Genomic DNA, 18,138 nt, shown 5'->3' on the forward strand with positions numbered 1-18,138 from the left:
ACAAATGACGTAAATTTCAAAGATTTTTTCTAAGTGTCTGGTTGAAAAGTTAAGCATCAGGTGAAATTGCTCAAAATATTAGTAGTTTTGATATCAGCTTTTTTATTTTTTTCTTCACACGTCGGTGTTTAACAGTTTTCTCCAAAGTTACAAATTTATAAATGATCCATTTTTTATTACAAAATTGTTGCTGAACAAAAATTTACCGAGCAAAACTATTATTTTAAACGATTTCACCAGGTGCTAACTTTTTAACTGGTTTGTTGTGGTGGTGATTCAATCGTTGCACTGGTTTTTAAAGCAGATCGTAAAACGGTTTTATGGTGATCAGCCAAGAGGTTTTATTTAGTTATATTTACACCAAATATTACATTAATTATACATACAATTTTTAATGCTGCTTTCCATTAACTTCAAGTAATTTGTATCTTCTAGATTTACAACACTTATTCTTCACTGACAAAACTGCTAATTTGACTACGGAGCTATCTATTGTTTTAAACTTTTCTATCGATCCTAAGATTTTATAACGTAACCAACTATGACTGCAGCGCCAACACTCAGCCAGAGTGTCCGCATATTATCCGTACAAACTTTGAATGCATGCATTTATGTAATCAAGCTGAACAAATTTAGCATTCCTACACGGTTTAATGTCTTGACATATTATATCCATGATCAGTAAATTTGACACATTTCTGATTTCAAATATTTTAAAGCCAAGCCAAATGTGCTGAGTGGTCTTAATGAGCGCTATTTTCTACGATTTTTAACGGAAGATAAATCTCCTTCAAACTCACAGGATTTGAACGGTATAATTTTCACTTTCCAGTTTATCTTAAAGTCAAGAGCCTATAGATCGCCGTCAATAGAATAAAATTTTATATTAGTGTCATTAAGAATTTACGAATGAACTATCTCTTGATTGACAAGCGACCCTCGAGAAAAATGACTCCAAATAAAATGAAAAGGATTACCGTAAAGTACCCATATTTCGCACGCGCTCCTAACTTCGCTCACTGACATTTTAAACATGTTTTGCGTAAGAATTTTTTGCTGGCTAATATGTTGAACAATTCTACTTCAGTTATGGATACATAACATGCAATTATATAATCCAATATGTACCAACAAATATGGATAAAATGGCAGTGAGCGAAATTAGGAGCGTGTGCGAAATATGGTAGCATCACGGTAACTAATGAAATGTTACTGTTTTTTATATTTCCCTGAACAGTATTTTTGATATCAGTGACTATACTAACTGAACTTTACTGCTCTCAAGGAAAAGGCTTGGATTTTCTGTTTTAAATAGCAATATCCCAATTTTGAAATCACGACTGTATGTATATAACTACAATTTTTGCCGCATGATTTGGGTAATCCGCGATTTTCGCGACAGAATTCTATCCACTCGCGATTTTCGCGCTTGGCTGGCCAAATCCGCTACAAATCCGCGAAAATCGCGAAATCCGCGAGAATCGCGAAATTCGCGCCTGTTGTAACAGCCCTGGAAATCCTTAAAGAAATTATTATAGAAATCCTGAACGAAAATATAAGGGTAAAATGAAAGAATCGTCTATGAATTGCTTGAGGACTTAGGACTTCCTTGAAAAAAATCTGAATATTTATAATATAGTTATAATTGCTGAAGAAATTTCTGGTAGAATCTGGAATTTTCTAGGGCTATCCTTAAAAAATATCGAATCCAATTTTTGACGTAATCTTGAACAACAATCTTTTTGTTTTCTTGGTTCCAGGTCTTTTTTCAGACATGATGCCTCTAAAGTTAATTAACAGTTCTGAGTCATTGTTCTCAACATTTTTGCTACAAAAATATCGAAAGTATTTTTTTTTTATTTAATTTTCTGTTTAATTTATCTATCGTTTACTTTTTCAAATCGACGTAAGAACCTTCCATACGGTTTCGAATAAATTAATTCAGAAGTATCACCTGTCTTCTAAAACTGGTTTGAAATGAATCACCTTTTTAACATTTTTGCCTTGTACATTGCTAAAATTTTGCATACATTGAGCTCGCGTTCGAAAACTAGAGAGTTCCTATTCTTTCCCATAAAAATTGTACGACAATATGATAAGCCATTTTATTCAGTTACTTGCGACGTTTTTGTGCCAGTGTAAAATCGACTCTAGTAGTGTTTTGTTTTGATTCGTGGTTAAGTCACTTTGTCTCTCCATACAGCGGGGCGGCGAAAGTAGTGGTTAGGTTGCGAAAGTTGAAAATCCTACTTTCGTCGTTTTGTTTTGAAATTGAACGTTCTAAAAGTGAAAAATCGAGTTGTTTCAGAGCGAAACGTGTAGAATTTCGTCTGCGAAACACGTAGAATCAATAAAGTAAATTTTTATACTTTTCTAACTTGAGTCTGTTTGAATAAGTTTTTGAGATTTCTTGGGAAATTTCTAAAATTTCATTATAAAATAGTAAAACGAGTTTTCCAATTTCTTTTAGAATTCCATTGTCATTGGAAATCAATTTTAGGATTTTTGTAGGAATTTCTCCAAGGGTTTAAAAAAATCGTCCAGGTGAAATTGAAAAAATGTTATTTGAGATTTTGCATAAAAACAACACTTTAAATTTCATTAAAAATGGACTTTTTAGATAATTACATTAAAAGAGTCTTGGAATATTTACAAAATTGATTTGAAGGCACATCACATGTTAAACGAAACCAAGATACCAAGATGAAACATCTCTAGGTTAATTTAAATAATGTGTATTGTGACTCGTTTACTTGTGTCTTGTCTTGTATTGCAATAACTTACCCTCGATCGCTTGTTTGTGTTGTAGTTGCGCGAATTCTGGAATATCAGTTTCATGTCCTTGGAGAAGTCCAACGGCGATTCGTAGTTTCCGCCCAACAGGTCCTCCTTGATTGTCCTCAAATCCATAGGAGTGTCGACAATTTGCAGGTAGTCTAAAATATATAAATTCCATTAAGATTCATGAATGAACATCACAAATTTTTAGAGTTCGAACTCACCTGGATGCTGGAGTGTATCCACCGGCTCCCGGAACGGTTCGGAGTCATCACATTGCCAAATCATTTCCAACAGCTCTCGGCAATCGACACGCCAATCGCCCTCAGGAACCAATCGGCGAGACCTAAGAGAAGACATTTTGGTTACATTCCTGACAAATTACCAGACTTAGAGCCTAACATACCTTCTTGAACCAGCAGGAGGCCGCCGGTTACTAGTGCTGTTGTTATTGTTACTACTTCCCGAGGAAGGACCCGGTCGATTGCTGTCGCTGTCCGAGTCCGATGAGATGTACGTATCCACCAGCTGGTGGTACACGGCCGGAACATCAACGTCGTTGATTTCTCTGTCGAACGAAAGAACCCCAAATTTAGTTGAGAAAACACTAACACGGATGGTGGTCAATTTGTATATGGAAAAAATCAACTCGTAAAAATCTTAAATCGCACCCCTCAAATTCATTCCTTTGAACTCCCACAAACTACTGTGGTGAAAATTTGAGCGGCGTGTGACATCCGTTGTCGCATAGGATCGAATTAAGCTCTGCATCTTTATGGTAGTCACGGGGAGGATTGTTTGTTAGTGGGAAAGAGTCAAGGCTACACAATCGAGATTCAAAGTAGTAAGCCTCGAGATTTATCAGGGTGTCGACTCAATTTTGAAAATAAAATTCCCTGACTTTCCCTGACCTTCCAGCCATTTTCCAGAAAAGTTCCAGACCACTGAGTTGGTTAATTTGAACCGAAATAAGTAAGATTTTATCGAGAAGATACATATTCGTTATGTTATAGGTCGTATGAATAAACTGATCAAAAGCTTTTACTTTATTGAGATATATGTACCTGCCAGATGACATTTTTGAACGTTTTTCAAGTTGATATGATAAAACTGAACAACTGAGAATCTATTTACTTTTCAAACTTGAAGATCCGTATGAACAAAGATGTGTTCGGCTTGTGAACTACCTTAGACCTAATTTAAAATTTTAGGCATGAACGAATATTTTGGACTCTTTCCTGATTATAACTTTTTTATACATTTTATACAAGAGGCAACACTATTACGATCATCCACCATACTTTTTTTGTTGGAAGAAAGCTATCCTCAAATTTGGCTATTTCTTTTAAATTCTAGCCAATGCCATAGAACTTTCTTGGAGAATTGCTTCAAGGAATTCCACATAGATTGCTCAGAAATTCTTCTTGAAATTCTTAGGATATTTTTCCAGATATTCCTTCAATACTTCTCAATGAACTCTTGAAAGATTTCCTCCAGAAGCTCCTCATCTCCAAGATTCTCTAAAAATTGTTAGAGAATTTCTTTCAGTCTTAAATATTTCTTAAAATAGCATTTGGATTTCCTAGAACTATTTCAGGAATGCTTATAAAAATATTTTTCAGGATAACATTTTTTTTTCCAAATTGTTTTCATTTTTTTCTTAGAATAGGTATCTATGATAACTCTTCACAATGATTCGGTACAGTTAATATTTTAGGATTTCGATATGAATTACCCCTAGTTTTTCTCCCCGAAAAAAATATCTTAATATTCTTAACAGAATGCATTCGGGGCTTGAACAATGCGCTGATTAGAAGGTTTCTAATGTTTCTCTTGTACTTGTCGTACCTTCAGCAATGCTCCGAGGAACTCTTCTAAGAATTCATCTACGAGTATCTCTAAGTAATATCACAAATTGTCAATAGCAGGGCTGGGCAAAAATCTGAAATTCACTCAACAGTAGCCAAACAAAGCCAATTACAGTCAGCGAAGCCAGTGAAACTCACGTCCATAGCTGCTGTCGGGACTAATAGTAAAACGCGTGTGGACTGTACATACTTTCACTTTATTCTCTTTTGCTTGTGTATTTGTAGAAACTTGAATCAAAAAACAAAAATAAAAGAACAAAATTCAACCATAGCGTTTTTCATCTCGTGTGTCACAGTCTGCTGCGACGTGTTGCCAGCTCGACGGAACATCCACCCCCGCCATTGAAGTTCTGGGAAGTTCAATTAGTTATCGCCTTATCCTCAGGAACATCCAGCGGAAGTACCGCAACTTTAGCTGTTGATCGCTTATACACACCTGATGTGGTTTTTACCGACACCACCCTTGTCACGTTGTCTTTGCCTGGGTGGACATCTACAACTCGCCCAAGTTTCCATTGAGCCGGTGGAACATGGTCTTCGCGCAGTAACACTAGATCACCGACCTTGACTTCAGTGTGGTTTTTGTTCCATTTGTGACGTTGTTGAAGTTCAGCCAAGTAGTCAACTGACCAGCGCTTCCAGAAATCAGATCTCATTTTCTGAATGTGCTGCCACCTTGAAAGTGTACCAGCCTTGAGCTGATCATAGCTTGGTTCAGGAATCGCGTTAATAGCACGACCGATCAATAGGTGGCCTGGTGTGATCACGTTGTAATCGCTTGGATCGGAAGACTGTGCTATCAAAGGACGTGAATTCAGCAACCCTTCGACTTGAACCAACAAAGTGCGCCATTCCTCTTCAGTAAGCTTTGCTTCGCCGGCAGTGCGCTTCAGGAAGTATTTAGCCGACTTAACCCCAGCCTCCCATAATCCCCCTACATGGGGTGATCGAGGAGGAATAAAATGCCAGTTTATCTCACGGGGCATTTTGAACTCCTCAAGTGCTTCAACCGTCTGTTGTTGACGAAGTAGAACGTAAAGTTCATGCAGTTCTGAACTCGCACCTGCAAAGTTCGTGGCGTTGTCACTATAAATGTCGGACGGCAGGCCACGACGACTAACGAAACGATGTAGGGCTGCTATGAAGCTACTTGTAGCCAGGTTCGACACGAACTCGATGTGGATGCATTTTGTCGCCATACATACGAATAATGCTACATACCCTTTCTCGTATACTGGCTTGCGAGGATGACCTTTCCGAACGTAGATGGGTCCGGCAAAATCAATTCCCGTACGCTGGAATGGATTAGCTTGAGTCACTCTGTAACTTGGCAAGTTTCCCATGTAGATCTTAGTATCTGTTGGATTGACCTTGAAGCAAATAATACACTTTCGAAGTTGCTGTCGGATGGCATTCCGACCGTTGATGATCCAAAACCGCTGTCTGACAATCGAAAGAGTACCGCTGGGGCCCACGTGTAGGTTTTCGTTGTGGATGGCTTGAATCAACAATTTCGTCACTGGATGCTCAGCTGGAAGTATCGGTGGGTGTTTCTGTTCGTAGTTCACATTTGCGTACTTGATCCTTCCGTTAACACGTAGAATTCCGTCGTCGTCGATCCAGGGATTCAATGTTCGCAGTCTGCCAACGTATCGCTCACCATCATGGTTGGTCTGGAGTTTCTTGATTTGTTGTATTTCCACAAATAGTTGCTGCTGCTGAACCATCCTGATTATTGCGGTTAAAGCCAATCTCATTTCAGTAACAGTAGCGAATTTCAACTGTCACCAGCCGTTCGACGATTTCTTGCCTTGTTGATAAAACGGATGACATACGATACAACTCGTTGGAGTTTCCTAAAGGAACTAAACTTGGTGAGGACCGACATATCGTTGATCGCAGTAACCATTGCCACTCGAACTTCAGGTAGATTGTCAACTTCCTCCAGTGTTTGTTCTTCGAAAGCATTCAGCCGCAAGTAATCCGGACCGTTCCACCATATTTCACTTCGAGCTAAGTCCTCTGCTTCGAGCCCGCGGGACACGAGGTCCGCTGGATTATCTTCCGATCTGACGAAAAGGTACTCGAAAGACGACGTACGCTCTTGAACTTCGGCAATTCTATTTCCGACGTAGACGCTGAGTTGATGTGGAGCCTTTCGTAACCAGCACAAAACTATCTGCGAGTCTGACCACATAACCTTGCGATCGAAATCTATTTGTAGTGCTGCTTCAACTTGATTGACCAGTCGTGCCATGAGCTGGAAACCACATAACTCCAACCTTGGAATTGTAGCTTTGGAAGCAACGCGAGATTTGCTGGCCAGTAGTCGAACCTCCACTGTGTTATCTTCGAGGATGCTTCGGAGATACACACATGTTCCAAAAGCTTCCATAGATGCATCCGAGAAGGCATGTAGTTCTACTGCAATTCTTCTTGGTGAGATAATCAAGCGTTCGATTTTCAGATTCTTCAACGATTCGAGTCCATCTCGGAACCGTCGCCATGGCTCTGACAGTGTTGCAGGTACGTCTTCGTCCCAGGAAAGCTTGGATCTCCACAGCTGACGCATCAACAGCTTGGCAACCACAACCACTGGTGATAGCAGGCCCATCGGATCGTAAATCTTTGCTATCTCCGACAGTATGAAGCGCTTTGTAACCTGCTGAGCATGATCAGGTGGAGCGACGCGGAATCTCAGCTGATCATTGGATGGGTCCCAGAGCAATCCAAGCGTGCGGATAACATTGTTGACGTCGTGTTGTTCGAATGCTACCTGTTTTTCACGTAACTCTTCCGGGATAGACGCTAATAGCTCTGGAGAGTTTGTGCACCATTTGTGGAGCTCGAAGCCCCCTTTATGCAATAGTGCCACCAGCTCATCGTGTATTTCAACAGCCTCCTGTGGACTGTTGGCTCCAGACAGAACATCGTCGATATAAAAGTCCTTCACCAATATCTTCGCAGCTTTTGGGAAATTATGACCTTCATCTTGAGCCAACTGGTGCAGAGTACGTGTAGCGAGGTACGGCGCAGATGCCGTACCATACGTGACCGTCGAGAGTTCGAGGATCTTCAAAGGAACTGAAGGGTCTGTTCTCCAAAACACTCGCTGGAATTTCGTTTGATCCGGAGAAACGGAGACCATCCTGTACATTTTCGAAATATCGCTGGTGAACACAATGGGATGGATACGGAATCGCATGCATATGTTGACCAAAGAATCTTGTATGGTCGGACCAACCATAAGCGTGTCGTTTAAAGAGAGTCCAGATGAAGTCTTCGCTGATGCATCAAAAACGGTGCGTAATTTCGTGGTAGACGACGAAGGCTTCAATATAGCGTGATGCGGCAAAAAGTAACCAATTGAGGCATCTTCTTTTTCTCTCAAAATCCGACAGTGGTCGAGACGAATGTATTCTGCCATGAAGTCACAATATGCTTTCTTGAGTTCCGCATTTTTACTTAACTTTCGCTCCAAGTAATCGAATCGCTGCAAGGCATGCTGCCTAGATTCTCCAAGCTGATCGACGTTGGTTGGAAATGGTAGCTTTACGACGTAACGTCCTTCAGAATCCCTCGTGGTAGTTTGCTTGTAGTATTGCTCACATGCCACCTCTTCTGGTGACATTCGTGTAGACGTAGCGACTTCTTCGGATTCCCAGAATTTTTCGACCAACTTCTCCAAATTTTCTTCTGGAACCGCCACATTGCAGCGAACCATCTTGTAATTCGAGGACGAGGAATCGATGATACCGCCAATCACCCATCCAAACACTGTCTCCTGCAGGAACGGCAAATTTTCTGCAAGCTTAATCTTGCCGGACTTGAGGAGATCAAAGAAATGACCAACACCAATAAGCATATCGACCCGCTGAGGTCGGTTGAATGCAGCATCGGCCAATTGCAGACCTGGTGGCAACGGCCAGCTGGCAACATCGACGAAACTTGATGGGATGGGGCCTGTAATTCTCTTCATCACCAAACACTCTATCTTGCTCGTGAATCCGTTGCTAATAGCTTGAACATGGACGGACGCCGCCGCTGTTACTCTCGTAGTAGCACCATCAACTCCAATGACTTGCACATTCGCTGGTTTCCGTTCAACTTGGAGTAGGCCGGCTAACTTTTCGGTGATCAGATTGACCTGCGAGCCGCAATCCAACAATACACGGCACGGTTGGGTAACTCCATCTCCGCTAATAACGTTCACAATAGCCGTACATAGTAGTGCTCGTTGTTGGTAGCTAACACAAGATGCACTAATCGTGTGCGTTGAAGCTACAGTTGTGTTTACATTCGAAGCCGGTTCACTTGCATTGATTTCTGGAGCATTTTGCGGTGTTGTAGACGTCTGCGCATTCACAGTACCAGTAGTAGTAACCACATTTGCATGAAGGGTAGTGTGGTGTCGCTTTTTGCAGATCTTGCAAGACATCGCAGAAGAGCACCGGGCCGTCGTATGTCCTTTCCTTAAACAATTGTAGCAGACCTTTGCTTGTTTCGCCTTCTCAAATCGTTCGCTCGGATTCAGCTTCAAGAATTCCTTGCACTGGTGATTGTTATGGGACTCTTCACAAAAATTGCACCGAAGCTCTGCAGACGCTGCGAGAGTGTTACCTTCATTGGTGGAACTTTTGCTGCCGTAGTGGAAACGGGCTTCTTCTGTTTTGTTGCCGCTGAGTTCTCTTCAATTCGCTCCAAGATTTGACATCGCTTAACGAGGAAGGCAGTCGTTTCTTCGTATGTAGGTACTTCTCCGTGCGTAATACTGCCTTCCCAAAGTTTTCGGGTCTCCAAATCGATTTTCGATGCCAAAATGTTGACCAGCAAAACATCTGAAAGTCCGCTTACCTCGTATTCGTGGAATTTGAGCGCTTCGACGTGACGTTTGCAATCGTCCATCAAAGTTCGTAGCTGCTTGCCGCTTTCGGCCGTCATCGCCTTCAGGTGGAGCAATCCGTTAGCGTGTATGTCGACAATCTTTCGCACATCCTCGTAACGCTCCGTGAGGTATTCCCAAGCTGCATCGAAGTTACTATCGTTGATCGTCTGCTGATCGATCACGCCAGCAGCATCGCCGATCAGACACTTGTCAAGGTGGTAAAGTTTTGTTGCGTCCGACTCTCCAGGGTATCTGTTGATAACGTCGGTGAAGATTGCCTTAAACCTGAACCAGTTTTCGGCTTTGCCATCAAAGGTAGGCAACGGGGTATTCAGCAGAGGCGATGCTCGCACGGGATGTATTTGCTGGACAGGAACATGTACCGGATCAATATCCTGATTAGCGGGACGGTTTGCTTCTTGCTTCACTCGTTCCAATAATCGACACACTAATGCTCGCACTTCGTTGTATAAATCCTCGAATTCAATGTACTTCGCCTCCTGTTCTTCTGCACTCGCCGGTGCCAGGGCATACAGCTTGTTTTGGAAGACATTGAACTCCTCGTATGCAGCGTCGATCGTTTTCAGGTGCGTTCGAAGCAGAAATTCGTCGGGAGCAACTTGTTCCTGCACGACTCGCTGTAGGGCGTTCCTGATTCGCGTGAGCTTGCCTTTTACAGCTCCTCGCTGATAAATGACAGCTTGAACCTCCTCCGCCATTTTCTTCAAGCGCTGCTTTTCCGCATGCGAACGCTTCTGGTTTCCAATCGGAGTGCTAAAAACGTCTTTCGCGAAATCCGACTCATTCGTGGGCGTAGAAGTCATGTACGTAAAAATCCGTCCGCGAAACTTGCAAAATCGACCGAAACTTTTACGAAAATCCGGCGCTGTAGGACCAAAATGTCGGGACTAATAGTAAAACGCGTGTGGACTGTACATACTTTCACTTTATTCTCTTTTGCTTGTGTATTTGTAGAAACTTGAATCAAAAAACAAAAATAAAAGAACAAAATTCAACCATAGCGTTTTTCATCTCGTGTGTCACAGTCTGCTGCGACGTGTTGCCAGCTCGACGGAACAGCTGCAGTAGACAAAAAGCCTTGAAAATTGCAAAACACCCATTGCTGAGGGCAACCCAAAATAACTGTAGAAAAATGTTCTATTTTCCGCTGCATTTCCCGCATTAAGAGCCTTCAATGACACTAACGTTTTAGAAAATTAATGCACCCAACATAGGTTACTTAATGAGATTCACGTTTTTGAACTACTGTACTGGGAAAGCCACGTGATTTTCGCGAAATTCAAGCCTACTACTATTACCATTCCCAGCATTGGTCAATAGATTATCAAGATTATTTCAAATGATATTCCTGAAATTTCTGCTTTTCAATGATTTTCTGGGTCCTGGTTCCTTAGTCGAGTGGTTAGAGTCCACGGCTGCATAGCAAAGCCATGCTGAAGGTGTAGAGTAAGGTGGGGCAAAAGTTCGACCTTAGTGGTATAATCAAAGTTTCCAGGAAAACAATAGCAGTTCAAACAAAACAAATACCATACAGTGAAACTTCAACATATTGGCTATAATTTTGCTGAACAAACTTGTGTCCAAATATTTACCCATTTTGAGTTATAACAGTTTCAAAATTTATTGTCTTATTCGAACTTTTGCCCCACCGGTGGGGCAAGAGTTCGAATCTAGTGTGGGGCAAAAGTTCGCTGGCTTAAACACTAAATATCAATCCTTTAATGACAGGCATGCTTTACACCAGCCGTAAACTTAAGTTTGCCGAAAAATACACACTAAATTTTCATCAAAAAATTGCCCAAAAACCGGGTTAATTGTAATATACTCAAAAATAGCAGTTTTTCGCAAAACTAAGTGGAAATGTAAAATTTTGGTGACAGTTTTCACACGATCAGACAAATTTAACTAAATTTGAAGATAATATGTGGATTTTAGGCAATTTGAAAATTTTTCCGTGATTTTATACATGGGTCGAACTTTTGCCCCGCTGATTCGAACTTTTGCCCCACTATGGGCCAAAAATTGTTTTCAAGCATTTATGCAAAATCTAATTCACGTCAAAGCAACCTTATGATAGGCCTAGAAACGCCCTTGCATAAAATATTGAAAAAGATTTTATCTTCAATTGGTTCCATGCAACGAAAGTTTGACCAAAAATTACAATATTCACGTCGAAAAACAACAAATAGCCATAATTTTTCCAAATCTCAATCGATTTTTATGATATTTGGAGTAAAAGTCTCTTACTTGAATAGCACTCGAACCACAATGACATTTATAAGATTTATTTTGAATTGAGCTAGAAATCTTAAAAAGAAACTCTTACCCCACTCGAACTTTTGCCCCACTTTACTCTATTGATTTAGCATGACCAATTACTTTGCAGACAATAAATTCGTTTGATGTTCTAGTATTGATATTTTTTCACTGACCTCAAGTGAAATTCCCTGATTTTCCCTGACTTTCCAGGTCAAAAATAAATTCCCTGACATTTCCTGACTTTCCAGGTTTTTCCAGGTAGTCGACACCCTGTTTATGTAACTACAATGTAACCTACAGTCAACTCTCCCATACTCGACATTCGGTATCAAGGTATCCATAGTAAAAGTTGGTTTTCATGGCTACTTCAATGGTCCCTTGCATCGCATTTGCACTGGTTTTGTGTTCTATAACTTGATAAGTCCATCAATATCGAGTTATGGAGAGTTGACTGTATTTATATAGATTAAAACTGAATATGTCGTAATATATGTCGACTCCTCTGGTGACGAACCGTTCAAAAAGTTTGCAAATACAATAGGACATGTCCGTTGTAAAATCATTTTACGGTCTTTGAGCAATGGAAGGTATGTTAATATGATATTCATTACAGGGTGTCTACTCATTTACAGATTTGAAATTCCCTGATATTTCCAGGTTTTAAAAATAATTCCAGGTTCGAGAAATTCTCCAAAATACATAAATGATTGACGAATAGTTATTTTTAGATGACTAAACATTTATTTTAAAAGATAGCCAAACTATGCTATGGAACACCCAACAAAAACAATGAATTTCAAAGCTTATGCTTGTTCTAAATGTGAAAACAACAAAGAAAAAAATCAAATGATAATTATCAAATGATCTGCCTCAAATCATCAACATCAGATATGAGAAAATATCTTATTCAATATTAAGGGAAAATACCCTTTCCCTTGAAATTAGATTTAGATTTATGGACATCAGTGACGAATCCAGACTATTTCTCTAGCAGACGTTTTGTATTTTTTCTAGTTGATAGTAAAACATATACCTAACAGGAACGACGATATGGGAGTTTGATTCCTTAGTCAAACAAATGTTTCTCTAGGAATATTTCTAAGACTTTTTTTCAATTCCTCTTAACATTGCTCGTTTGACTGTAGATTTCTTTCATAAATTACTCCGAAGATCTCTTTATGAGTTTGTTATGTGATTTTTTATGAACTTTCTAAGTAATTCTTCATAAAATTTGGTTTTAACTACCTTCAAGAACTCAATTAAGAATTTTCCTAAGGATAGCCATAGAAATTACTTCGAAGATTTCATCAGGAATCTCTCCAAAGATTGTTTCAGGAATTTTTCAAGAAAGTCCCATGTTTTCCAGAAGTTTATCGATTTCAGTGGGATTTCCTCTAATTGGGTTTATTCTACGACTGGTGTGAGGTGACAATTGTCGGTCTCGTATAGCGAGGTGACAATTCTCGACTCGAGTGATGTGACTCTCCATTTGATTTACACGGCGAGTCACTTCACTCGAGTCGAGAATTGTCACCTCGCTATACGAGACCGACCATTGTCACCTCACGCCAGTCGTAGAATAAACCCACTTTTTCCGCTGTGTGATCCGACTCACAAAATTTGAACGAAATCGGAGCGCTTTAAAAAACCTTTTTTGAGGAGCTTTTTAGCTTCCCTAGGTACTTTTAACCTTTTTTGTTTCTTAACGAAAATACTTACGGTTTGTTGCAGTGTCTTTCCTATTCACTTGAGAATTCAAAAATCAATAATAATAGAAATACATCGATTACAGTGCCACATATGGCCGAAAATGTTATTGCAACCTTGTTTTCTCATATAAATGTTCGTTTTTCTTCATACAAATTTCGAGCTTGTGGAAGCCCAATGGAACAAATTTGGGTGATGTAAACTAAGATTTTTGTAGTTTGATCATTATGGGCCATCCTAATGGTCATTGTTCACTGAACTTACCCCAATATCCTCAGACACAAATCCGTAACGATACGAGCGTGTTTCACGATGTTGCTGTGCGATTCGTTGAACTTCTCCGCATTGGTGGCCAGATAGCGCACGTCAAACTGTGCCGACGTGATGCGCCGGTAGAAGTGGTTTTCGAACCGTGCCTTGATGGTGTTCAAATCGATCGGATACTCCACCACAAACGCATACTCCGGATAGATGTTCAGATCGACCGGCGCCAGGAACAGATCCGCAATGGCTAGGCCCATCACCTGCTCCAAACCGGCGATGATCCGCCGACATGACGCATCCCGATCGCCCCGTGGCCATTCTTCCGTTTTCGGTTGGTACAAAGTCGCTCGAAGCTCCTCCGGCAGGACGGGAACGGCCCCTCCAACCTCAACCGGTAGCCGACTTTCGTCCACCGGTTCCAAATCCCACGGACTCATGAACTCGTACTCGCCGTTGTCCCACCGAACGCGGAAGCACATGAACAGCGAATCCGGAAACTCCGGCGACAGTTGATTGAGAGATTCGATCTGGCCGAGCCACCACACGTCTTCGATCATACAGCGGAACCGATCGCCGGGGCCCCAGTTGCGCCGGACGGACGTGTCGAACGTTTGCTTCAGCACCAGGAAATCCAACACGTCCGGCATGTCGTGATACTTGATGACAAAGGAACGACCCGATGGAACGTTGTCCTCGTTCAGGATTGATAGCTTTAGGCAGCAGAGCCGGGGTGGACGAATTTCGTACTTAATGCCGATCACTTTACAGAATTCGTGATCACGGACGTCGATCGAGCCCCAAGGTTCGCATTTGTTGCCGGGGTTGTAGACGTTTTTCGTCCGGACGGCTTCCAGATAGCGGGCGTGTCCTTGGCGGAAATAGACCACTTCGTCGCCCATCTGCGGATAGTAGGGGGCCTTCCGTGGGATGACTTCCGAGAGCCATTCCGGAGGCCGGTACGGTTCTGGGATTTCTCCGTCTCGAGTGATGGGGATTTTTCGTACTTTGGGCCGGCGACCACTGCTCGGTCCAGGTTGGTCGATCTCCGGTGGCGAATATGCTCTTCTTTGGACGTGCTTTCGCTTGGACCGCTTGGGTGGTTCCAAATTGCGTCCCGGTTCGTGGGACACCCAATCGGAGTAGTCCGAACTGTCAGTATCCGAGCTGGTAGATCCCGAGAGGTCCAACTCTTCTTCGATAGCGGTGGAGTCATCGCTGTTGCTGCTCTCGCTCGAGGAGGACTCTTGCTGTTCCGGAGGAGCTTCCGGTTCGGGTTCGTTGTCTCTGACTGCTCGCGTACGATAAGCAGGCTGCCTTCCGTTGGCATCCCCGTTTTGCTGGGAACGACGAGCCGGCCGGCTGGAGTTGTTCCGACCACCGGAACGTCTATTCGCTTGGCCGCCGTTTGAACCACTGTTGTTTGATGTGTTGATCATGAGCGGGCGGCGTCGCATCTCCCGTTTATATTTCTCGTGTTCTTGAAGTCCGGCGGCGTAGATGCGTTGCTTAAGATTCTGCAGATTGGAATGTTCCATGGGACGCACGTATTGCCGTCGATGAAACTTGAAAGCTCCTTCCCGGTGATGCCAATTTCCACCGAAACGTTGCACCCCTTGCTGGGGCCGTCCATTGAGGCGGTTCGCCTCGTTCGGTTGATTCTCGTCGTTTCTGTTACGAGCTGGATCGTTATTTGAATCGGGTGCTTGATCCGCGCCTTCTGGTCCGGCTTGACGATTGGCCAGAGCCTCAATCATTCGATCAATGTTGGAATACGCGTTTCCGGGTTGTGCCTCTTCTCCTTCAGCTGGCCCAAGGCCAATGTTCGGGATTAGTTGATCGGTTGGACAATTTTCTCGACCCGGGACCAGACGTTGCATTGCCGGGGGATACGGATTGCCGTCGATGTCCACAAGGAACGGTGGTGGCATCAAGTGGGGCATCGTTTGCGTCTGTTCGTCCATTACGTGATGTGAAGAATCCCTGATCAGAGGACGATAATCCGTGTGGAAAAACAGCTCCTTCGGCAGGAGAGTCAACCTTTCATGCCCAGAACCATAACCGAACATCAGGATGTGGCCATGCGAATCGGTTGCGGCAATCATGTTGCCATCTGGAGACCACTTTGCGTCGAAGATTCCACCGTCTCCTTGGCCGTCGATGTGATTAAGGAAGTTGGCCAACGAAACCCCTTTCACGATATCCCAGATGAACAGTTGACCGTCGTGTCCGGCAGACAGCAACACTCCGGAATCTTTCTGATGTGATTCGAGCACGTAGATCTCGTTGGTATGTCCACGCAATACCTTGTGCAGTTTCGCCGTGTGAGCATTCCAAATCTTGATGGTAAAATCGTTGACTGCCGTTATGACCCAATCGTCTGTATTGTCCCACGAAACCATGGTCACCTTCGGTTTCGTTGCCATCTCTTCCGGTGTCTGCGGGGGACAGCTGGGCAAGCGTTCGGTCATATTCAGACGCGTCGATTTCCACTGTTGCGTCTCGAAATGCCACAGTAGGGCCGTTCCGTCCTTACTTCCGGAGATAAACCTCAACCCAGTGTGAGCCCACTGAATGGAATCCACCGTATCGGAGTGGGACTCGGTTTCCAGAATCCGCTTCGGTCCATCCTCAGACATCAAATACACCCGAACGTGATGGTCGGCCGAACCGGCAGCCAGGAATATTCCGCCCGGCGAAAAGGAAGCACAGATCATCTGCGCTTGACCCGGTCTCAGCTTTTCGTGGTACATGACCGGCTTGGAGTTGAAGTTGGGCTTTCCACCTCGAGTAGTATACTCCCAAAAGGCGACCGAACCATCCGTGCTGGTCGTCACTAAATAACGCAAATCCGCCTTTGGCGACGGGCAGAAATTGACCGACGTGATCATTCCGGTATGACCAGACAGCACGGCGATCGGCCCTCCGTATTGCATGTCCCAAACGCGCAAAATTCTGTCCAGCGATCCCGCGGCCAACATCGTGTTGTCCAAATTGATGGCGATGTCGGTGATCTCAGCGGATGCTCCGCGGAATGTGGCCAACAGCCGTCCATCTATTGCACTCCAGAGCTTCACCAGCAAATCGTCGGCCCCGGTTATGATGTATTTTCCGGTTCGATCGAACAGGACGCAGTAAACCGCCGACAGATGGCCCAGAGTTCGCCGTTGCAGCGTTTGCTTGGAGTAGAATGAGGTAGGAACGGCCTGGCGTCGTATTATAGGGCCGGCACTTTCTCGCCCGTACAACACCTTGACAATGTTGTGGGTGTTGTTCCGGTGGACAGCATCCGCCAGGGGCATATGATGGACCCGGGTGCAGTAGTCGACCAGTTGCCGAGGACGGCTTATGCTTTCCTTTGTCCGCAGAGCGCTTTGACGTCCTGCTCCGAGCAGGGAGAGGACGCCTGGAACGGCCGGGGCCAGTTCCCTGTCCAATAGCGGTCCAATGCGGGCACATAACTCCACCAGGTGTTGCGGGCCAATGTGGGGATATTTGCGTTCCTAAAATAGAAAGAGCATAGAGTTAGAGGGGATTCGTTTTCTCTTGAGTGTTGGGGGAAGGATTCGGTTTCAGGGGACGTGTATTCTCTTTGACCTCAACCCGAACCCAGCCGTTCGTATATGTGTGTATCGTACGCATACATATTTGCCTAAAGGTGAATGAAAATGCGTACCGTAAAACGGGGTATCTTTAATCGCCTCAATTTAGAAAATAAAATTCTCTAATTTTCCAAATGAGTACAATTTGTACAAGAAGATACATATATTACCCTAACATATTTCAGAATACTTAAACATATTTTTTCAGGAATAAGTTTTTTTTCTCATAATGCATTATTATTTTTTTTTTTTAAAGTATTCAATTTAAACAACTCTTCGCGATGATTTGTTACAGCTAATTTGTTTTAATTATTATTTTAGACTTCCGATATACAGGGTGTCCATTCAAAATCAGTTTTCAAATTCACGGATTTTTCCCGGATGCCTAAAAATTTAAAACCGGACGACATTATGGTGTTTGTGACTTCATATAACCCAGACGTTTGTATAGAAAGTTGTGATATTTGTTTTCAAAATATAAATCCAGAGGCAGTATCTTCAAATGCATAATATTTTTGTTTTCACTTTTGAAAAACTTTATGCAGTTCGATAATATTAGACACCATTGCAAATAATGGAAAATATTATATATAATATAGTTCTGAAATATTACCTATAAGAGAATGTTAACTACAGTTTCATAAATATTGTAACAAATAGAGTAGAGGATTATTTAAACCTAATAATATAATATCTCTCAGAAGGGTTTTCTGAATTCTCCAGCTGCTTGCTATTGGATGATAAATATTGAGTTTAA

General features: G+C 42.6%; 1 protein-coding gene across 2 annotated transcripts in view; it reads right to left on the reverse strand.

Annotated features, from left to right (window-relative positions):
* The window catches only part of LOC5567375 (PH-interacting protein), an 88,317-nt gene that overhangs the window by 26,366 nt on the left and 43,813 nt on the right, over nt 1-18,138 (reverse strand). For both annotated transcript variants that reach the window (XR_002501591.1, XM_021851281.1), the window contains exons 5-8: nt 13,783-17,282; nt 3,185-3,346; nt 3,003-3,124; nt 2,785-2,936 (exon numbers count right to left, since the gene is read on the reverse strand). Coding sequence is in view for 1 of the 2 variants with exons in the window: in XM_021851281.1 (XP_021706973.1) it covers nt 2,785-2,936; nt 3,003-3,124; nt 3,185-3,346; nt 13,783-17,282 (3,936 nt within the window). In the remaining variant the exon portion in view is untranslated. The remainder of the gene's footprint in view (nt 1-2,784; nt 2,937-3,002; nt 3,125-3,184; nt 3,347-13,782; nt 17,283-18,138) is intronic.

This window comes from Aedes aegypti, chromosome 3 (assembly GCF_002204515.2).
Source record: "Aedes aegypti strain LVP_AGWG chromosome 3, AaegL5.0 Primary Assembly, whole genome shotgun sequence".
In the NCBI taxonomy this organism is placed as follows: Eukaryota; Metazoa; Arthropoda; class Insecta; order Diptera; family Culicidae; genus Aedes; species Aedes aegypti.